This window comes from Kogia breviceps, chromosome 10, assembly GCF_026419965.1.
Source record: "Kogia breviceps isolate mKogBre1 chromosome 10, mKogBre1 haplotype 1, whole genome shotgun sequence".
Classification (NCBI taxonomy): domain Eukaryota; kingdom Metazoa; phylum Chordata; class Mammalia; order Artiodactyla; family Physeteridae; genus Kogia; species Kogia breviceps.
In genome coordinates, this window is record NC_081319.1 from 67,500,473 (window position 1) to 67,523,245 (window position 22,773).

Here is a 22,773-nt window from a genome sequence, read left to right on the forward strand (position 1 = left end):
AACACACAGGACTTCTATACAGAAGGCCCAGCTACTCTCACCAGGACCTAAGTGAGTTTCCACTTAACGGATTCTGAGCTGAGAAGGCCCCCACTGCACATCTTCATCTGTCTTTTCTCAGCACAGCTCCTGAGCAGAGAAGGTGTTCAGATGCCTCTAGATTTGTGCTTCAGATTATGGTGGAACCACCTTCCTCATATGAGGGAAATGGAGTTTGTTTCTTAGTCTACTTTAACACTGATTAGCGCAGTAATCAGGTTTCTATAGGTCCTTCCAGACCCAGAGCCCATCTATGGGACAGGCAGATTGGTTAATAACAGAAATAACTCTTCTGGTTGAAACCACCTCCCAGACTCAACATATTCCCTAAGGGAGGGCCACGTGGATTCCAAAGCACCTTTTTGAAATGTTATTGGCATGAGTCACTTCAAATTTAGATTTGAAGTTAGGAGATTACTAAAACTTCTCCAACCCTGTCCATTCTGGGATTTTAAGGATCTCTCTCTAATGAAAAAGCTCTATGTTCAGCTGCTTCCTACTTACAAGCTCTTCCTTTGATGAACTCTCCTTGGAGAGGTGACAGTGTCCTGCTCCTTCCTGAAGTCCCAGCGTGGTTCAGAAAATCTCATTCTGACTCATCTTTCTAACCTGGTTACCTTTTCCTCATATTTCCAACTTCAGCGAGTCCTCCTTATCTCCTCTTCCACTTCCATCACAGTCTTGTCATCTTGCAACGGAGTGTGACCCATCATGAAATGGAACCCCTAACGTCCATCTTTCCATGTAATATCCAATCTCTCTAGGGGGTTATTTGAGATAAATGGGACCATGTTTACAATTACCGCACACATGTGAGGAGGAAGCTTGTTCATTCTCCTTTACAAAGTCAAAAACAGTTGTTCTAAGCACACCACAGCCAGATACCCACTGACCACACAGGAGCCTCCAGGTTGTGTGCCTAGCCTGAATTAAATTGCACCTAAGTGTCCACAGACAATGTTGAACCTTCCGGAGGTCCTGGAGAGATGAAAGTGGAAGGAAAGCCCAGAGAAATATTTGATGAGACCCCATTTCTTGGGTAGGGGTTTGAGTCTCTTTTCTCAGGAAAAGTCTATCTTTATTTCCTGATCCTTCCAGCCAACAAGCCCAGCCCGGAACCCTCACAAGGCCACAACACAGAGGATTTTATAACCGTTTTCCTTTATTGTGCTTAGTGGGGCACCCAGAAGGTTGGGCTGGGGGTGATACTCATGGAGACAGAGAACACACAAAAGGATAAACTCCACGCTGCCTCCCAGTGGCCCCTGGTTCTCTATCTCTGGGTCAGGTCAGGCCCCTCTTTCTCCTGGGGTGTAACCTGGCCCAGGTCCCCAGGTCCACCACTGCCACCATTACTGACTGGCCTCCTTGTACTGGTGCATCAGGTCACTGACGTCTGTACTTTCCACTTTCACCCAACCGTCCTCCTTCATGTGGTACACTGCAGGCAAAGGAGAAAGAACAGAGTCACCTTCCCTTCAGCAAGATCCTGCTAATGCTGTTATATTGAAGGCGACAACAGCAACACACACACTCAAAGCCCTTATTACGGGATTGCAATGCCCCCTTCAGGCTCTGAAAACCCACTCCCTGTCACTCAGCCTCCCCCGTGTCTCCCAATCTCAACCCTCTCCCCTTCTTCCTCCCTCCTCAGGGGCGTGGCAGGGGAGGAGGGCATTGGTCTCTTACTATTGACAACGCCTCCAGAATAGCTGTCTCGGTGGGTGGCATGAACAATTGCCCTTCGGCCCAGGTCACAGGCCTCTTCAATGCTAAGGTCAGGTCTATAGCCGGTATCCATGACCCCATAGGCATAGGAGTGCCCACTACCAGTGGAGAACATATTTCCCGAGAGCCGAGTCCCATTTCCATCCACGTAGTAGAGTCCAGGACCCTATAGGATGCAAGAAGGGTCTAGGTTGGAAGTGGAGAGGAAGTTGTTGGTAACATCCAGATTCAAGTGTGACATGAGAAGTGGACCAAAGACTTAGGCTGACCCCAGGAACATTTGAACTAGGAGAGCACTTTGGGAACAATCATAGAAACTTAAGGGAGGAAAAACAAACTTGGAATCAGCTATTTGATCCAAAGGGACAAGCTTATGAAAAAATGGTCCACATCCAGACCCAGAAATTGCCAGTGGGTAAGAGTTCTATAACTGAGTGTTCTCTGTGCATCGTATCCTCTGGGGACGGAGTAGGAGTGTACGGTGGGGAAACTGACCTCTCATCCACACGTGGGAATATGGAGAAGGGAGGGGACTCACTTTCTTGTCCCAGCCACAGATCATGCAGACCATGGAGAGGCCCATGCCCCGGTACTGGCACATCATGTTGGAGAGCAGTTTGGAGGCTGCAGACACAGAGATACGCTCACCATTCCGCAAATAGTACAGCCTGGGTGAGGACAGGGAGGTTCCAGGAGAGGACTTAGAGGTGACAGGAGAAGGCCACCCCTCCTAGCAGCCCACTTGATGGGCAGAAAATGATTGAAGAGATAAGCATTTGAAAGGAGTGGTTTTGTAGGATCTAAGGATGAGGAAAGATTTGGAATTTATATAGAATTAACTTTTCTTTATTTTTCGGCTATGCTGCATGTGGGAGCATAGCTCCCTACCAGGGATGGAACCTAAGCCCCCTGCATTGGAAGGCGGAGTCTTAACCACTGGACCACCAGGGAAGTCATCAAAACCACATAAAGAAATCCCAGTAGGGACTTCCCTGGTGGCACAGTGGTTAAGAATCTGCCTGCCAATGCAGGGGACACAGGTTCGAGCCCTGGTCCAGTAAGATACCACATGCAGCAGAGCAACTAAGCCTGTGCGCCACAACTACTGAGCCTGCATGCCACAACTACAGAAGCCCATTCGCCTAGAGCCCGTGCTCTGCAACAAGAGAAGCCACCTCAATGAGAGAAGCCCACGCACTGCAATGAAGACCCAATGCAGCCAAAAATAAATAAATAAATAAATAAATTTTAAAAAAGAAATCCCAGTAAATGATAGGATTCCACTAGGGTCGATGGTGTCGGTGCTAAACATTGATAATTGACAAATGATCTGGCTTCTTGGCAGGAGCACAGGCTGAGATTTGGGAGAAAGTTTTTAATCACCAAAAGGCTGTTTTGTGAAATACGACATTAGCACTAAGATGCTGGGGGCGGTTAGGAGAAGTGATCTGGAAGATGCAGAATCCAGGCTTAGAAGGGAGGTGAGGGGCCAGGCCTACCTGCACTCCTTCGCCAGCAGACGCTCCCAGTACTGACAGTCAGCTGCACAGCCAGACATGGTGCCAAGCAGGTAAGGGTTAATCTCAATCACCTTGTTCAACGTTAATGTGGCTGGAAGAAGATGGAGTTTGGGGAGAGGAGGAATGACCCCACAGCCCTCCCTGTGTGTGCTAAAACAATATCTGGTCCCACTTTGGTGTAAATGCTGGGCTCCTGCTGAGAGGAGGGCCCAGCTTCCCAGATTCTGCCAGCTGGAGAACACACACTCACCAATGTAATTCCCGGCCGAGGCCCGAGAATCCACGGCCACAATCACCCCACGCTGGAACTTGAAGGCCAGCGTGGTCGTGCCGTGAGCCATCTCGATCTGAATGTTCCTTTCTCCATTCCCACCCAGGGACCGGAAGAATTCAGTGGGCTAAGGAGACAGAAAAGGCAGAGAAAGGACCACTGAAAATTTCTGAAGCTGGACACTCCAGGAAAGGAATTTAGAGGAAGGAGATACCCAGAAATTCTCCAACCACCAATAAATGAAACAGTTAATAACCCAGCTCTACAAGGAATTGGTGTGGGAGAAAGACAAGAAGAGGCCATGACACCAACCTTTTCCATATGCCAGCACAATAGACATGAAAAAATAAAATAAGTGGTACCATAACTAAACATTTTAAGGGTGACTGTAAAGGTTTTCCATTCATAGGTCATTAAAGCCTCAGGGAAAACGTTTTATGAATATTATCCCCATTTTACAGAAGAGAGACCCAAGACCTAGACTAAGGGACTTGATCCAAGGCACACAACTGTGAGTGGCTGAGTCCAGGCTAAACGCTCAAGTTCATAGGTTTTGCAAGACACTACACAGCCCCTGTATCATAGGATAGGCCCATGAGAAAAGCTTCGTGATTTGTTTGTGATGGAGAACGGGCAGGAAAGCTCTCTGGTCTCCCGATAGGAGCCCCCTATCCGCTCACCTCTCCCTCTTGGTCCTAATCTGCACCTCCTAACCCTCAGGCGGCCAGCCCCCAAGTCCCACGTGGCCTCTTCCCTGGCTCCGGCCCTAGACCCTGGATGTGGCTCTGCTAGACTAAAGGATGGCCCCCTCCGCATTTCTCCGCCTCCGGACAGTCTCAAGGCAGACCCTCCATTACTCTGCTCCCTCCCGCCCGCCTCCCACGGGATTTTCTTACAGCCCTGACCTGCATTCCCAGGGGGAGGGCGAGCTCCGGAGATCGCAGAGAGAAACTGTAGTGACTGGGGTCCGAGCGCAGCCGGCTTCCCGCGTGAGGGAAAGCCCAGTCCTCCTGCTGCCTGCCGGGGGCTCCGCACAAGTCCAGCAGCGCCATGACCGCCCAGCACCCGGAGATCTGGCGGCTCTCGGAGGAGGAAGCGAAAGCGAAAGCCTGAAGCCTTAAGGGGAGGGAACCAGAATTTCTTCCACATCCTCCCTGCACTTCTCGAGAAGTGTCCAGTGGGCGTATGGAAACCAGGAGTATTATGTTGGGGACAGGCTTCTCTGATCCGCCTTCATGGAAATTAGGGAAACGGGGGTGATAGACTAACAGAAGAAAGGAAGAAAGAGAGCGAGCAGCTCGAACGCTCCCTGGGCGATGAGGTTACTGTAAGAGACACCGACAGGCTGGGGCATCTTCCGGGGACAGTTATGGGGTGGGCAGGGGTCATAGCATCAAAAGCGTAGCCTTAACCAGAAATCTGGAAGTCAGCGAGAACCTGGGAGCAGTTTCAAATCGGGAATGAGGGAGGGGTGTGCCTAGGAGCATCGCTTTATAAAAGTAGGGGAGGGATAGGAGTACGTGAGGGCACTGAGTCTTGAGGACAGACAGGTCTTGGGGAGACCGGCAACAGAATACACCCACAGCGTGTGGGGGAAGGGAGCACCAAGGAGAGGGTGCAGCCTCTGAATCCTTCGACCTGGTCGCTACTAGGGTCTCTCCCTGTTCAACTGTCTCCTTGACCTGCAGCCACCCACAAGAACTGCCCTTTCTGCCCGCACCTACTCGCGTAATTCTTGCTTGACTGAGCACTGTCGTGTTCAACGTTTCTAAAACCCGCCTCTCCTTGCAACCTGAGTTGGCCTAATCTGCCCGGCAACTCTTGACGTCACACGACCACGGCCCTCCCTGAATGGAAGAGATCTACTAGACCACCCCGCCCACTACGCTGAGTTACTGAGGCAGGTGCCACTGCAGAACCCGGCGAGCCCTGCTGTAAAGGACCGGGGTGGGCGGTGGTGAACTTCCTCTAGACGTGCTCATCCTCCATCCTCCATCTCCGGGCTCTGAGGCACTGCAGCTGCTGGTGCCTTGGAGGACACTGTATCCCCCTGTTTGGCTCATCCTTGGGGGCGCGCACAGGGGGATGGAGAAGTGAAGGGGTCAACCACAGGAAATAGAAAACTTAAGGGAGAAGATGGCACACTTAGGGCTGGGAAACACTGAGGATGTTGAAGGAGGGAGGGACCCAGCTCCTGAAAATGGCGCTGCAATGGTCGGTGGGCCATTTGGTCCACTGAAAACACGAGAAACCACAGTACAAGACACCAATTTTATTATAAATGTCAAGAAACCACAGGGTATTTATGGGCCAGCATATGCCTCAGGTCAGGTTAAAAAGGAGCTGACTTTCCCTTTCTATGTATTCTAAATATTTCTCATGCTAGCCACACCAACCCTGGCTCCAAACCCAGTTACACTAAGGAGTTCTAAAGCCTGTTCTCTTCCAGGAAATCTGTATAGCCAAGAGGAGCTTGGAGAGCAGCTAACACTCATGGCAAAATTTCAGGCATCACCTCAGGGGTTACATTTTAGAATGTCACCCCTCCCAGTAGCAGCTGCCCACCCTGCCACTCTGGTAAGACCTTTGTTCTCAAACTCTCCACTATAGAGAGGAGGGAAAAAGGGAGAGAGATGGAGTGTGCAGGTCTGAGAAGTCTTTCATTCTGGAGCACCTGATCCACCAGGAGCCTGAACCATGGTCCAATATCGTCCCTCATTCGCCATGAGCTGCTGGTGGGTTCCCGCCTCAATGATGGTGCCTCCTTCCAGAAAGAGGATGTGGTCAGCCTTCTCGACCAAGCTGAGGCAATGGGTGATGAGAAGCACAGACCGAGAGCACCGCTCAGGGCTTTTATACAGGAGCTGCTCCACCTGAGAAAAAACATACACGGTCAGACCAGGGGACCACTCCCAGCTCAGGGAGACATCTGTGTTTCCAGAGCTGGGACAGACCTCGCCAGGACCATTGCCACCTCTGCCAATAACCTCAAGGAAATTGAAGATTCTCCTTCTGGGTGCTTCTCTGTCAAACCTTTGACTTGTGAAGGGCTGTTCACATGAGCTGGCAAAGGTGGAATAAAAGAAAGAGTCCTAAACTGGGAGATTGGGATTCATATACACACGCTACTGTATATAAAATAAATAACTAATAAGAACCTACTATATAGCACAGGGAACTCTACTCAGTACCCTGTAATGGTCTATATGGGAAAAAAATCTAAAAAAAGAAAAAAAAAAGAGTGGATATATGTATATGTATAACTGATTCACTTTGCTGTACAGCAGAAACGAACACAACATTGTAAATCAACTATATTCCAACAAAAATTAAAAAAAAAAAAAGTAATGAAAGAAAGAGCCCTAGGGTGAAACCCATAAGAAAAGGGTGAAGGGTATTGAATAGTCTCTCCTCTCTAATTTTTATATTCTCTTTAAGGAAATATAACTTACTAGTAAAAAGTATGAGCATTCAAGTCAGGCAGACTTGAACTGGGGTGCAGGCTCTGCTATTCAATAGCTGAATGACGGTGAGCATGTTATTCAACCTCTCTTAGCCTCTGTTTTATCATCTGTTGGATGAGGGTAACAACACCCAGCTCACAAGCATTCATGACAAATAAGTGAGCAAGAGACTACATCCAGCACGTCCAGCACATAGTAAAAGTTCAGTTCATATTAGTATTATGAGGATGGTCTTTTGCTTATGTTTGGCTTCACAGATTCAGGGTCTGTAGATCATCTCTTTTAACTGGTTTTAGGCATCCTGGGGAGAAGCTAATGGGAACTGAGAATTGCAAGGACCAGTTCGGAGAATTATGATGTTAGTATAATAACAAAGGATGAGTGAAGGAAGGAGGACTGGATGGGAAATAGGCATCAAGAAGATGACTCTCTTACCTGGGACTGGCTGTCTGCATCCAGGGCACTGGTAGCATCATCCAGGATGAGTACACATGGTTTCCGGATCAATGCTCGAGCCAAAGCCACTGTCTGTCGCTGACCCCCTGACAGCTGGCCCCCAGCCTCACCTACCTCTGCAGAGATAAGGGCCAAGGTGAGAGCTGAATAAGCACACGTACACCCATGTGTGTGCGTGCACACACACACGTACACGCACACCAAGGACTGATGGATGCGGCAAGATAGAGAAGGTTCTGGGAAGGTAAAGGAGTTCTGAGGACATGAGGATAAAAGAGCCATAAGAACAAGATCTTACAACTTCAAATTGATGTCAGTGGGGTGGGGGGAGCTAAGGCATCAAGGCAAGACTACTGGGGTTACAAGGAAGGTGAAGATGTCTGGGTGGTGATGTGAGTGGAGAAAGCACCTGTGTCGTAGCCTTGAGGGAGTACAGAGATGAAACCGTGGGCTCCGGACTCCACTGCAGCAGCTGTGATGTCCTCCATGGTTGGCTTCTGGACCAGGCCATAGGCAATATTTTCTTTCAAGCTTCTTCCAAATAGCTGTGGCTCTTGTCCCACAGCAGCCACCTGGGACAAAATACGATGCAGAGTCATAGAACAAGGAACACAAGAGTGTGGTTCTCTAGAGATTGAAGACTGAGAATCTCTATTGGAAGCATATCACAAAATTACCCAGCCTCTCTCCTGACCACATGCTCACCTCCACCTAAGGCCTCCTAACACTCTGTTCAGAGTGCTCGGTAAGAATGCTCTTCTGACTTGAGGCTCCCTGGCCTCCCCCATGCCATCTTCTTGCTCACCTGTCTGTGCAGGTAGCGGTGCTCATATTTGGGAAGGGGCTCCCCGTCCAGGAGCACCTGCCCCTCGGTGGGCTGGTACAGATTCTGCAGCAGGGCAGCCACTGTGCTCTTCCCAGACCCATTGGGCCCCACCAGCGCCGTCACCTCACCAGGACGAAGGGTGAACGTCAGCCCCTGGAAGCCAGAGAATCACACACACTAAGAGGCAGCCAGAGCCCCCTAACCTTGAGACCTATCAGTCATTGTCTTGTTACGTTGTCTTGTCAACGTCTTCCCCCAGAGAAGAGAGGAGGAAAATGGTGAAGTACAGCAACTACTCCCCTTCCACGTGCACAGACACCTCCCCATGGAGTAGAGATGGAAGATGAAACAAAGACAAAGGCAAAGACTAAGCACCACTGTGCCACACACTCAGTCTCAGAGAGCATGAGAAAAAAGAAAACAATCACATCTCAAACCACAGATGGAAAGAAAAAGGAAGACTGCAGACACAGCTTTTGCTTCCATGACGCCTTAGGATAGGAGAGCCTTCTTCCTGAGAGCCTCCTCTTCCATTCTTCTTGGAAATCCAGCCTGGTCCTTGAGCGTGGGGGCAGTTTTATGGAACGTGTGATCTCGTCTTTGCCTCTGAAGGGTGAGGGAGGCTCTGTCTAAACCTGGTGCTAAGCAGGTTGAAGGCAGGGAGAAAATTTAGGGTGGTCGAGTTGAGGGTGAGGTTGGTAGAATACAGGGATTGGTAGGTTGTACCTGCAGCACTGGGACATCTAGACGGTTTGAGTAGGTGAAGGAGACACCCTGGAACTCGACGAGGCCCTCCAGCTTTAAGGAAGTGAACACACCACTAGGTGGGCAGCGAGGGATCCGGTCCAGGTATTCAAATATTTTCTCCGAAGAGCCCACAGCCATCTGTACCCTGGGATAGGTGGACAGAAGTGCCTAGAGGGGAGGTAGGAATAGTGAGGTGGGTAATGGGAAGGACCCAATCTGTTACCAGGGTTATGGGATGTGAGAAGGGCAAAGGAGGGAAGGAAAGTGACTCAGATGGTGATGGCACAGGGGAAGGAAAAGCACTGGGGAGTGAGAACGGAAGGACCTCACCTCAACAGCTATGGTGAACTGGATCTGGTAAAGAACAAAGGTGACCAGGTGCCCACTGCTCACAGACCCGCTTGTCACCAGCTGCCCACCGAAATACAGGATTCCCACCTTCAGCAGCAATCCTGAGATCTGTGGAGATCACAGAGAAAAGGGACTGTGGGAGGAAAATCTAAAATTCTGGTGCAAAGAACCAGAATCGTTAACATTAAGGAGAGATAGCATCCCATTTCCCCAAGTAACTCAAGGGTTCAATAGGTGTTAAAGAATGAAACATAGCATCCCATGGAGTCTCACTCGGTTACCCATGATAGAAGTCAATTATCACCATCACCATCACCAGTAGCGCCTTGTTTGGGGAGCATCTTGCTCTTCACAAAAGGCTTTTATGAATGTCATGTCACCTAATATTCGTATCAAGAGCCCTATAAACTAGATTATATTACTCCCATTCTTTAAAATGAGAAAAAAAATCTCAGAGAAAGTAAGTTACTAGTTCGTGGTCCCAGAGCTAGTAAATGGTAGCATCAAGGCAGGAACTTCTGATCGCTGATCTAGTTCTCTGTCAATTACATCACAAGATGCCCCACATTCTTGGCTTCCGCTATTCCCATGGCTCTCAGGAGTACATCCGCATAGTTCCGGCATGAAGCAGGCCCAGGTGCAGGAATGTATAGCTCCCTGAGCACCCCCCATGAGGCAAAGGAAGGCCCTGGGACTGGAAGACTTGGCGCTTTCCTACAAAGGGGGTCGGGGAGATTTTGTGCACCCTAGGGAAAGGAAGCCATCTAGCGTGCCTAAAAAGTGGGAAGGGGTTAGGCACACTGAGTGGGGTCATGGAGCCTCTGGTTGCTGGGATACAGACACTGAACCCACCATTGCCCAGCAGAGGAAGAGTGTGGAACAGGGTCATGGGACAGGGAATGGCACTGAAGCATCTCGGGGACCAGGAAATAGCCATTCATCCCCAGGTGCTCACACAGGTGGTCCAGAGGTTGACAGCGTAGGCCAGGGCCTCCTTCTGGTTGAGTGTCTTCATTTCATGCAGCTTTTCCCTGAACTTCTGGGCCTCACCCTCTTCATTGGCAAAGCTCCGGACTGTAGGCATAGATGACAGCACCTCAATGGCCACTTGGCTGGATTTTGCCAGAGATTCCTGCACCTGTGCTGCCAGCACCTGTGGAGACATGGACAAGAGATGTCACACGTGATTGGCAAACCATAAGGGACACTAGGACCTGAGTTATCCAACTGGAGATTAAAGGTGAGAAAGGGCAGAGAGACAGAGGAGAAAGGGACCCAGCTATATCCCCCATGGATACAGAGAAGAGGAAAATGACTCAGAAGGGTCATAGAGGATAATATTCTTTTTTTTTTTTTTTTTTTTTTTTTTTTTTTCGGTACACGGGCCTCTCACTGCTGCGGCCTCTCCCACCGCGGAGCACAGGCTCCGGACGCGCAGGCCCAGCGGCCATGGCTCACGCGCCCAGCCGCTCCGCGGCATGCGGTATCCTCCCGGCCCGGGGCATGAACCCGCGTCCCCTGCTTCAGCAGGCGGACTCCCAACCACTGCGCCACCAGGGAAGCCCGGGGACCATATTCTTGAGACTGGTGATCATATTCCTTGTTTTAGTTTTCATTTTATATTGGAGTATAGTTGATTTACAATATTATGTTAGTTTCAGATATACCGCAAAGTGACTAAGTTATACATACATACGTATCTATTCTCTTCCCGAGTTCTTTCGTATATATGTCATTACAGAGTATTAGGTAGGGTTCCCTGTGCTATACAGTAGGTCCTTGTTACTTACCTACCTTATATATAGTAGTGTGTATATGTTAATCCCAACCTTGGTGATCATATGCTTAAAGACAGATTGTAGGCAGACATTAGAAGACACAGAGAAGGTGAAGATCGACACTGAGCAATCCAGGAACGTGGACAAGGAGTTTCAAAAAGATGAAGAATCGGCGAAGGTGCCCGGAAAAAAATCTGTGAGGAGAGCCCACCAAGTCCGGGCAATGAGGGTCAGTATAGGTTGAGGCAACTCCCTGGACATACCTCAGACCATTTTCCCAGCTCCTTAGGCAGAAGGAAAAGTAGTGGCAGGGCGAGCAGGGTGACCATGGTGAGGGATGGGGACCCCCAGAGCATGAGCCCCAAGAGACACAGTCCACGGCCGAGGTACCACAGCAAGAGGCTCAGCTGCGAACTCAGAGACTCCCTCATGGTGGACGTGTCCTCTGTGACCCGAGATGTGATGGCACCTGCCAAGGGTTGAGGAGAAGAGAGTGAGTGAGTGAGAAGCTCAGAGTGATGGGAGGGCCTGGCAATGAGCCAGGGTGCCAGGGGGAGGGGTTCTAAGAAGGTCTGGAAAACAAGGTCAGTGGTTTAGGGAGGCTTGGAATCTTAACTCAAGGAGAATGGGTTCCAGAGGAAAAGCCTGGCCAAAGACCTTCCTTTTAACTCTAAAGAAATTGATGCCCTTGTGAATTTCTAATTCTCTGACAGATTTCTGTTCTCTGAAGAACTTGTATATCCTCTTCACATAGGCAGGAAAAACTTAAACTGATCATATAACAGAGCTGGAGAAAAACGAAGGTGCTGCTAGAAAGCAGTCCAAGAAACTGTAGCAAGTCCTAGATTGGGAATCAAGAGATGGCTTCTATTCCCAAGTTCATCTCTATCCATACGTGTCTATGCAAGTGTTGGCATTTAGGGTCTGGGCCTCAGTTCCCGTCTCTGTAAAACGAGGTGGTTGGACTCTGTGATCTCAAAATTTCCATGTTTGAAATTCCTGTCATTTCTATCTAAATACACACAGAGGGATATATTTGTGGGAAAATCTTGGATGGAAACACTAGGTTTTTCTGCAGGTAAGGAGTATATGTATTTTGCTCTTGAGGTACATCAAGAATAAGACATGATGACGTTTACGTGTGAGAGAAGGATCAAGGTTATAAGTAAAAAGATGTGTGAGGATATAAACAGTAAGTGGATGGATAGTGAAAAGAGTTTCATGAGAAACCTGTTTGGTTCTTTTGAAAAAACTCTGTTTCCTGGCTCAGGACAGCCCGAAACACCTCTCCTTGCAGGTGGCAGTGCACGCGGCCCATGGTGCTGTTGTAGATTCCATCAGCCGTGAGCTCCAGCACTGCGCTAGAGGGAGACAGAGAAGGAGGGCCGGGCACGGTCAGGGGGCCCCCCAGAAATGCACTCTGGACGGAAGCCCCAACTTTCAACTCCCTCTTTTTCAGGGTTCCCCCATCCCCAGCCTTCCAACTTCAGCCCCCAGACCTGGCTATGGTGAAGACAGACATGAGAGTTATGTTTCGAGTGAAGGCAGGGCCTGTCCTGTCTTGTAGAATCCAGTCCGTGAAACAGCCCATGAAATATGGAACAGCCATCTCCCCTGGGGAGGGAGAGAAATATCAAGTCTAAGCAGGTCAGCTCTAACCAGACGGTCCCCCGGCCCACCCTCCTTTCACCTTTGCCCATAATCCTGGAGAGCAGTGGCAGAAAGACACAATCTATACCTAAACGGGCCACCTGGGAACTCAAAACCCTGTGGCCCCACCAGACCTTTAGAGGTTGAATGAGGAAGGCTAGGGATCATCTGGCTGCCCCAGAGGAAAGGCCTTGTCCAAGGTGGCCAGTGAAGCAACGCCCGGGGCAGCCCTGGAGTCCAGGACTCCTGACTCCTACCCAGTACAGGGCTCTTCCCGCTCCGCTGGGGTGGGGAGTGGGGGCTCTTCTCAAGACCTGAGCTGGGTCCCCGTCCCGTCATCCACATTTCCGACAACTCATACCAATCTATCTCACTGACCATTACTCTCGATTCCTTCCCAGTCCTCTAGCCTCGTCCCTCTCCCCCGGCATCCCCCTTACCAAGACAGGAGAGTAGCACCAGGGCCAGAAAGGGCGGAAGGCGTTGTATCTCTGGGCCCAGGAAGCCTAGAAGTCGGTTCACCAACACTCCAGAAGCGCCGTGAGCTCCTTGCACCCAAAGGCTCCTGATCTTATGCCACAGGGCGGCCGCGGGCAGTGCCGCCGTGTAGCTGAGCGCAAAGGCGTCCAGGCGACTTCCCCAATGCAGTGGCCGGGTGCTGTGAGCGTCCCCGGGGGCTCCCCACGAGCCCAGCTCTCGAAACGAGGCAAGTCCCGGCAGGGCCAAGCCCAGTGCCATCGCCAGCGGCTCCAAAGCAGCCAGCCATCCCCGGACAACTGCGCTTTCTCTCCGGAAGCCCAGCGCTGCCCCGAGGACGCCTCGGGCTCCCAGAAACAGCACCGCCCAGCGGCTCAGGCCCGCCACCCAGACCCGGAGCAGCGGCAGCGCAGGGGGTACCAGCAGGGAGGCTATTCGGGGCAGCGCCAGCCGGAGCAGCGTCCAGTCGGCGAGGAGCAGCAACGCTGTCCCCAGGAACGCGAGGGAGGCTCGGGAGAGGCGGAGACACCCGCAGGGAGCGGGGGACTCCGAGCAGGCCATGTGCACGCGCGGTTCGAGGCCAGCCCGGGTCCTGGGACTCTCGCCGTCCTCGCCGAGACGGAGTCTCTGGACGCTGTTGGAGTCGTAGCAGGGCGGGCGCCCGGACCGCGGCGGGGAGGGAGCAGGGCGAGCCGGGGCAGGGCTTCGGAAGTCCCGGGAACCCGCCGAGCTCGCCGGCGCTGTCCAGAAGTGAGCAGTTTACAGTAAAGGGAAAACGAAAGCGTCTCCGGCTCCCCAGACCCGCCCACTCCGAAGGCGGCCCGCCAGGACTATGTGGGGGGAGGGCGTCGACATCAGATCCGAGGTTTAGGGGAGCAGCCCTGGTGCTCCACCTTCTCCATTCCCAACACCCGACCCTCCTGTCCTCGCCTCCACTTGCGGGACCCACTTGCCGCGACTTTCTCCCTCCAGCCTCTGGGTGGGGTTCCTACGTCATCTGTCTCCGGGCAGTTCTGCCCCGCGCAAGTTAGCGCCCGGAGGCGAAGCCTCATGGCATGGACCCGGGCGCCCCCTGGCGGGCGTGGAGAAGGGGCGGAGCTGTAGGCAGCGAGCGGCGCGCTGTCCCAGGTCGCAAACCAGTGCCCCAGGCGGCGAGGAGCGCGGCGCCGGGATGCTGCGAGCAGGAGTACCCACCGGAGACTTACCCCGGGCCAGAGAAGTCCACACCGGGGTAATGAGTCTGGGCTTGAGGGTTAGCGGAGTGGTGGAGGAAGTGGAGCGATAGGGGGACCCTGGAAGCGCCAAAGAGTGAATTTGGAGACTAACAAGAGTGGGGAGATAGTTTGTAGCAGCCAGTGCTCACATCCCGAAATGAACACGAGCGTCTGTATTCTGAAGGGGTCGTCTAGGGGTCCGCGAAGGGACTGGGCACGGGAGGCAGGCGGAGAAGGTGTGCTTTGGCTCTGAGCTGGAAGCGTTAAGGAGAAGCTGCCCTTTCGCTTTCACTCTGGGCTAGAGAGAGCGGCTGGTTAAATCAAGGGAGGGCGTTGGAGAAGGTGCACAGAGAAAAGGAAACGGTGCCCTGGGTTAAGTAGGACAGCACTTGAGAGAGGGGAGTATGGGCACTGATTGAGAAGGGACGCATGACACTGACCTTTGATAAACTAGCCCGTGGGTAACTCATAGCTCCAGCTGATAATGGGGGGGTTCCATGTGAGCTGGAGGTGCCCTTCCCCAGCCTGGCCCAGGAAGGCTCCTACTTGGCCCAGGTGCCACCGCGCTCCCTTCCCCATTTCTTCCCCACCCACCTCCACAACCTGCTGGACGACTTTTGCCCAGGCTGGACCCCTGGGGCAGATGGCAGCCCAAGGCAGGCTGGCTTCTGCTCTCAAACTACTGCTACCAAGCTTAGCTTTGGGGCAGTTTTGTTATATAGGAATAACTCTTGGATGGGGTTGCCCCTGTTCTCTGCTGTGCTATTCATAATGAATCAGTTTGTCAAAATGAACACTCGGCCAACATCCCTGGAGGCCAGAGTAATTTATGGAGTGGTGAGAAGTATAGCCGTAAAACCATTTATAAATTAGAAAATCTCTCCTCACTGCCAGATGAGCAGTGAAAAGTAAGAAGTAGAAGTCAAAACAAAGCATGGGAGCTAGACATGGGTTTTAGTCCTGTGTGACCTTGGACAAGTCATTTGCGTTCTCTATGACTCAGTTTCTTCATTTGTAGGATCTTTAAGGCTCTTTCCAGTTCAACAGGAGTAAAAAAAAAAAATGTAGCTTTATCCTCCTTCACTCTTCCTTAATTCTTTTGTTTAATTTCTTTTCTTGACCTGAAAAAGTCAGCTCAAACTCCCCAATCAAATCCTCTTTGGTACAGATCTCTTTCCCTGGCTACTCTCTTCCCCTGGCTATTTACCTCTTGATAAGAAAGTCTTAAATGAGACCTCTATTTTAAACTGTCCCATGTGTTTCTTGCTGCTTTCCTCCTTCCTTGACACATGGCCATGCTAACCACTGACCCCTGAGATGTTTTCTGTTGTTCAGTAAACTGAAAGAGCTCACTTCTGATTAAGAGGGGGTGGGGTGGATGATTGTGGGCCCAAAAAAAGGGCTTGAGCTTGTTTCCCAAGGTCACGGTCACTCGCTGCGTGGGGAGGTCTGTAGCACATCTGTAGACACAACAAGCGCATGCGGAGGTAATTCATTTGTGGAGCTGCGTCACCGGGACTTGGAAGTGCCCGCCCTGAGCCCTTCACTCAAAGGGAGCACTTGTGACCCTAGGAGCCTCATCCTACTTCTCTCTCTTTACAGTGGAAAGGATTCTAGGGATGCCATTCTTTCTGTGTGATACCACTGCCAGGCTCTGACATTCCCTTGCTGCTGGGAGAGACAAGAGAGAAAATGGAAAGATGAAGAAAAAAAATCCCATTCTGGGAGTCAGCTCTGGCCTAAATTACTGTATTACCTTGAGCCAGTCTCCTCCCCATTCTGAGAATGTTTCCTCATCTGTTAACATGAAGGGATCAAGGCTCTTGCTGCTCTGACGTTCCATCCTCTGTGTCTCTGCAGACAACCATCATGGCGGTAGAGTTTGATGGGGGCGTCGTGGTGGGATCTGATTCCCGGGTGTCTGCAGGGTGAGTAGCAGTGCCGGTGTGTACTTTTGGAAGGAAGCTAATGGCCCCCAGTGCACATTTTTCTTAACCATTCATAAAGAGACTGGCAAACTGAAGCATTGGAGAAACTGAGTGAACCTTTCAGAAAGGCCACTATGATAAGATATTGGGTGGGTATTTGGGTCTCTGAATTCATGGAGAAGAATCTGGGGCCTGGATGCTAATGTGCCCCGTCCCAGGGAGTCACGGAATCGGGTCTGAAAAGCATTTAGGAGGTAGAGATTTCAGGGGCCCACCTTCCCTCTATGTTTAGAGATAGAAAAGATGGTCCTGCCAAGCAGATATTCTGGTTTCTGATCCATCATATGTTGAACTAAGTTTGTCTTTCTCCCTTCTGGCCAGTTTCCTCACATACAAGGTAAATATACAGGATTAGATCAATATTACTTACTTTATGTTTCATAGAACACATAACTTCCTCAATATGATTAATAACAAAGAAAAATTAATAAAGTGAAGATTATTCTTAGCTTAATTTAGTATTTTTTGTTTTATTATAAAAATCTAAGCCTGAAAATAAATCTAATTTTGATCATTACTTGCAGTGTTTCGTTTGTTTGAGACAATTCTTTGCTTCCTGCTTTAATCCAAGCATTAAATTTCATGTACTCTGAAGCCATTCTCTTGTGAAATAAATTTGAGAAACACCGAAAGATGAACATCAAAAATTTTGGCAACTCTCTATATGATCCAGTAATCCCACTCCTGGGCATATATCCAGACAAAACTATAATTCGAAAAGATACATGCACCCCTATGTTCATAGCAGTACTATTTACAGTAGCCAAGACATGGAAGCAACCTAAATGTCCATCAACAGAGGAATGGGTAAGGAAGACATGGTACACCATGAACATTGGGGTGCATCTATCTTTTTGAATTATGTTTTTCTCCAGGTATATGCCCAGGAGTGGGATTGCTGGGTCATATGGTAGTTCTATCTTTAGTTTTTTAAGGAACCTACGCACTGTTCTCCATAGTGGCTGTACCAATTTACATTCCCACCAACAGTGTAGGAGGGTTCCCTTTCCTCCACACCCTCTCCAGCATTTATTGTTTGTAGATTTTTTGTTGATGACCATTCTGACCAGTGTGAGGTGATACCTCATTGTAGTTTTGATTTGCATTTCTCTAATAATTAGTGATGTTGAGCATCTTTTCATGTGCTTTTTGGCCATCTGTATGTCTTATTTGGAGAAATGTCTGTTTAGATCTTCTGCCCATTTTTTGATTGGGTTATTTGGTTTTTTGATATTGAGCTGCATGAGCCGTTATATTTTGGAGATTAATCCCTTGTCAGTTGCTTCATTTGCAAATATGTTCTCCCATTCTGAGGGTTGTCTTTATACTAAAAAAAAAAAAAGTGAATATATGTATATATGTAACTGATTCACTTTGCTATACACCTGAAACTAACATAACATTGTAAATCAACTATACATCAATAAAAATTTTTTTAAAAAAAGAAAATGTGGTTTTATATATATATATATATATATATATATATATATATATATATATAATGGACTATTACTCAGCCATAAAAAAGAATGAAATAATGACATTTTCAGCAACGTGGATGGACCTAGAGATTATCATATTAAGCATAGTCAGAAAGATAAAGACAAATACCAAAAGATATCACTTATATGTGGAATCTAAAGTATGACACAGATGAACATATCTACCAAACAGAAACAGACTCACAGAGGTAGAGAACAGACTTGTGGTTGCCAAGGGGGAGGGGGGTGGGGAAGGGAGGAACTGAGAGTTTGGGGTTAGCAGATGCAAACTAGTATATATAGGATGGATAAACAACAAGGTCCTACTGTATAGCACAGGGAACTCTATTCAATATCCTGTGATAAACCATAATGAAAAAGAATATGAAAAAGAATATGTATATGTATAACTGAATCACTTTGCTGTACAGCAGAAATTAACACGACATTGTAAATCAACTAGACTTCAATAAAATTTCATAAAAAATGGGCATCTCTAACGTTGATGACTCTTGACTCCTTCCTGACAGAGAGGCGGTGGTGAACCGAGTGTTTGACAAGCTGTCCCCCCTGCACCAGCGCATCTACTGTGCTCTCTCGGGCTCAGCTGCGGATGCTCAGGCCATAGCGGACATGGCTGCCTACCAGCTGGAGCTCCATGGGTATGAAGTTTTGGGGTCCCCAGTCCACACCACCTAGAGTTCCCCCAACCAGTGAACCCCTACACAGAGTCCTGTTCCAGGAGCACTGCTGTGGAAAACGAAAAATTCTTGCTTTGCCTCCGGCTTTCATTAGTGTTGAACTGGCACTTGAATCTCTCGAAGCTGGTTTCTGCACCTGTAGAGTAGAGATAACTAATAGTACCTACCCTACCTCACCAGATAGTTATTTCCAGAATCAAAAAATATGAGTGAAAGTAGTTCAAAAACTGCAAATCACTCTCCTAATATAAATAGTGGGGAAGAAGATTAGGACGTGGGCCACCATAATATCAGGTGGTGACCGTAGGGGAAACCAAGGTCATTAGGGCAGAAGTAAAGTTTACCTGCTTTTACCCACATGGGCAGGGCTCTGGCAGTCAGGAGAATTATGTCATTGGGGCCTGGGGGTGGGACAGAGTAAAGGAGGGAGAACAATTAGCAATTGAAACCTTCTTCCCAGTGGGTGATGTGAGACTCTTGTTCCCCTGCACTTATGGGAGGGGAGCTAGAGTTTGAATCCTTGCAGCTATAGGTTTCGGGTATTCCCCCGGCAGCGATGATGGTAACGGCCCAGGAAGGTGGAACTTCAGGAAAATCATATTGCTGCCTATTCCTAACCCTTCCTTTAGAATGGAACTGGAGGAACTCCCACTTGTTCTGGCTGCTGCAAACGTGGTGAGGAATATCACCTATAAATATCGGGAGGACCTGTCTGCACATCTCATGGTAGCAGGCTGGGACCAACGTGAAGGGGGCCAGGTGAGTCTCTCCCAATGTCCTCCCTCCCTTGGGGTTCCCCTCTCCAGCAGAGAGGGAGATGGAGGTCATATGGCATTCTCGCCAAGAGTTCCAAAGACACTGCCTCGAAAATGTAGGATAGTCTCAAAGGAGAAGGGCATGAGATGCTGGGGCTTCACTGCAGAGTGTGGACGCCACCTTCTTGTCTCAGTGGTGAGCAGAGGAGGGAAGCTTCTAGAGTCTGACCTGAGGATGCCTCCCCCAGGTATATGGGACCATGGGAGGGATGCTGATTCGACAGCCCTTTGCCATCGGTGGCTCTGGCAGCACCTATATCTATGGTTATGTGGACGCGGCGTATAAACCAGGCATGTCCCCGGAGGAGTGCAGGCACTTCACCACAAATGGTAACTAAGCAAGTGGAAGGGTACCTGGGGCAGGGGTTGTTAAATGGGGGAAGGAGATAGAGTATGAGGAATAGGAATACGTGAGTGACCATTTAATTAAATGTCCAGTGGGAATTCCCTTGCTGTCCAGTGGTTGGGACTCCAAGCTTTCACTTCCCAAGGCCCGGGGTTGGATCCCTGGTGGAGAAACTAAGATCCCGCAAGCCATGCGGCACGGCCAAAAAATTAAAAAACCAGAAAACCTCCAAACTGGGACACTTTTGAGAGTGAGAGACGGCAGGACAAAGGCTAAACTAGATGGGCTTTCAGGATAAAAGGCATAAACCAGGATTGTTATGAGTACACCAGATTAAGATCTAGGGTGACCACAAGAACCAGTGGTGAGCTAGCTTGGGCCCACTCATAAGAGTTGATTGTTAAATATTCAAGGTTGGGGAGCTGCTTATTTATCTATTTATAACTTGAAATCAATCATGGCGGCAGTATTGAGAACGTGGACATCATGTGAAGACTTTTAATTTTTTTAAGTTGGTTGACCACCACTAAATATGCATCTCTAGGAGATGGGTTCTAAAGTCTGAAAGTGGTCATAGGCATAAGGACAGGAGGGAAGGGAAACAATATTTGAAGCTAAGCCATCCTCTCTTCCTCTCTGCAACTTGAAACCCTCTGCAGCTATTGCTCTGGCCATGAACCGGGATGGCTCCAGTGGGGGCGTCATCTACCTGGTCACGATCACAGCTGCTGGTGTGGACCACCGAGTCATCCTGGGCAATGAGCTGCCGAAATTCTATGACGAGTGAATCTTTCTCAGATTTCCCTTCTTTATTTTATAATAAACTTTCTGGGACAGGAAGCTGGTATGGTCATTGTCACTCAGGGAGATGAAGCTTGGGAAGGGGGCCTCTTCCCACCCAGATGTTAGCATATCTTTTTTATTCTTTTGTCCCCAGGTCTAAAACATCTTTCCCACAGGAGAGAGAGGTGGGCAGGGAGGCGGGGTGTATACTAGAACTAGGAAGAGCTCTACACATGACAGGTCATAGGTAGCTAAGACAGCTACACACATGAGAATTAGCTAAGAGCACCAGCAAATTTACATGGAAAAGAATTCCTTTCATAATGCATTCATTCACATTAGAGACCCAAAACTGATAAGTACATAAATATTTGGTGGGGGGGGGGTACTTGTGAATTTCAAAGAGTAATAACAAGAACCAAAAAAGCTACATTTATTGAACCAAGCATTAGCTACATGCTTATAAACTTCATTTCTTAGAACCCAAACAAAAAAATCTTATGTAGGTAGGACAACTACTTCTGTGTACAGACAGATGGGAACTTAGGAAGAGTAAGTCATGGCAAGTTCAAAAGCTGAGATGTGGGATTTAGTTTACCATATGCCTTTCCTCTACCACATCATGAAACCTATTCCCGCAAGCTTCATATAGCATCTCCTCCTTGAAATCTGCAATAAGTAGCCCAGCCCATGATTTGACACTTACAAAGTCATCACTAGATGTTTGAGTAACTGTATGAAACAGGCTGAGTTCTGGTCCTGTCGTTACCAGGCATTTTCTGAGTGAGAGGACAAATTACCCCCCTTCTTTGAGCCCTCATTTTCTCTTCTGTCAAACGAAGGTGTTGAGTGACTTCTGAGATGGTTTATAGTTTTGACATTCAATGCCATTTTGCTCATAAGTGAGCAGTTAAGAGGGTATTTAACAGAAATCCTAGTAGGCTACACAGGAAGCTTCTGTCTGCTTTTCTTTCTGGATCTCAGGCTCAACATACAAATTCAAAGTACCCTAAGACATTCCTATGTCCTTGGTAGTGTGTATTTGGTTTGGAGAAAAATAATCTAAAATTACTAGAGCCTAGGGGAGGGGGAAGGGTAAACTGGGAGAAAAAGAGAGTAGCATTGTATACATAGTATACACACAACCAAATGTAAAATAAATAGCTGGTGGGAAGCAGCCACATAGCACAGGGAGATCAGCTCGGTGCTTTGCGACCATCTAGCCCTCTAGATAGGGGGGGTGGAAGGGAGACTCAAGAGGGAGGGGATATAGGGATATATCTATGCATATAGCTGATTCACTTTCTTATACAGCAGAAACTAACACAACATTGTAAAGCAATTATACTCCAATAAAGATGTTAAATAAATTGTACATTGCAAATAAAAATTAGATCAACCGGGCTTCCCTGGTGGCGCAGTGGTTGAGAGTCCGCCTGCCGATGCAGGCGACACGGGTTTGTGTCCCGGTCGGGGAAGATCCCACATGCCGCGGAGCGGCTGGGCCCGTGAGCCATGGCCGCTGAGCCTGCGCGTCCGGAGCCCGTGCTCCGCAACCGGAGAGGCCACAACAGTGAGAGGCCCGCGTACCACAAAAAAAAAAAAAAAAATTAGATCAACCGTTTAAACTGAAAAATAAATAAATAAAAAATAAATTAAATTACTAGAGCCTTGAGTTCTTTCTAGCCATGAGATTTATTTATTTTGAAATTTAACGTAATAGTTTAAGAGCCTATCTCTCTTGCTGATCATAACTCCCCAACTCGAACTCTGGAGAGTAGACAAAAGCAAGTACTAAACCACTCTGAAAAATAAACAAAAGCAGGGGGATTGTGGAGAGAGTCAAAACTTGGGGAGGCAACGCTCTGGGGGGGAAAGGAGGGTTCAATGTTTTTTCTCTTTCCTCTCATGGCTCTGCCCTGAAGTCAGGCATCAGCTACAGAGCTACACTTCTGAGCTGAATCTCCATTGCCGTTCTGGCTGGAGGAACTGAGAAAAGGGGCCCCTGTGGGCAGGAGAGTGTAGGGGAATCTCCCAGATGAGAGGGCTGGGGATGGGGCTCCCTAATTCTAGGTGTGTATCCTCATGACAGCCGGGTTACTCCTGAGCTGCACATATGACACAACCAGCACAAAACA

At 48.9% G+C, this 22,773-nt stretch overlaps 3 protein-coding genes across 4 annotated transcripts; 1 reads left to right on the forward strand and 2 right to left on the reverse strand.

Moving 5' to 3' along the window:
* Nucleotides 1–1,183: 1,183 nt before the first annotated feature.
* Nucleotides 1,184–5,273, reverse strand: PSMB8 (proteasome 20S subunit beta 8). 2 transcript variants are annotated; one of them, XM_059076936.2, is made up of 6 exons: nt 4,464–5,273; nt 3,538–3,685; nt 3,267–3,378; nt 2,306–2,435; nt 1,729–1,933; nt 1,184–1,480 (listed from the first exon to the last, which is right to left on the reverse strand). In XM_059076936.2, exons 1-6 carry the CDS (start codon nt 4,608–4,610, stop codon nt 1,392–1,394), a joined length of 831 nt encoding a protein of 276 aa, XP_058932919.1. In that variant the 5' UTR covers nt 4,611–5,273; the 3' UTR covers nt 1,184–1,391. The 2 variants fall into 2 exon arrangements, with proteins under 2 accessions (XP_058932919.1, XP_058932920.1); XM_059076937.2 differs by having other exon boundaries at nt 2,263–2,391; nt 4,464–4,664.
* Nucleotides 5,274–5,815: 542 nt separating this feature from the next.
* Nucleotides 5,816–14,309, reverse strand: TAP1 (transporter 1, ATP binding cassette subfamily B member). The gene is made up of 11 exons (XM_059076932.2): nt 13,271–14,309; nt 12,680–12,794; nt 12,411–12,541; nt 11,444–11,649; nt 10,358–10,555; nt 9,382–9,510; nt 9,031–9,219; nt 8,284–8,457; nt 7,888–8,050; nt 7,458–7,594; nt 5,816–6,431 (listed from the first exon to the last, which is right to left on the reverse strand). Exons 1-11 carry the CDS (start codon nt 13,866–13,868, stop codon nt 6,219–6,221), a joined length of 2,253 nt encoding a protein of 750 aa, XP_058932915.1. The 5' UTR covers nt 13,869–14,309; the 3' UTR covers nt 5,816–6,218.
* Nucleotides 14,310–14,410: 101 nt separating this feature from the next.
* On the forward strand, nt 14,411–20,692 carry PSMB9 (proteasome 20S subunit beta 9). Its single transcript, XM_059076940.2, has 6 exons — nt 14,411–14,538; nt 16,382–16,449; nt 18,521–18,652; nt 19,321–19,450; nt 19,695–19,836; nt 20,512–20,692. The coding sequence occupies exons 1-6, from the start codon at nt 14,479–14,481 to the stop codon at nt 20,637–20,639; spliced, it is 660 nt and encodes a 219-aa protein (XP_058932923.1). The 5' UTR covers nt 14,411–14,478; the 3' UTR covers nt 20,640–20,692.
* Nucleotides 20,693–22,773: the final 2,081 nt, after the last annotated feature.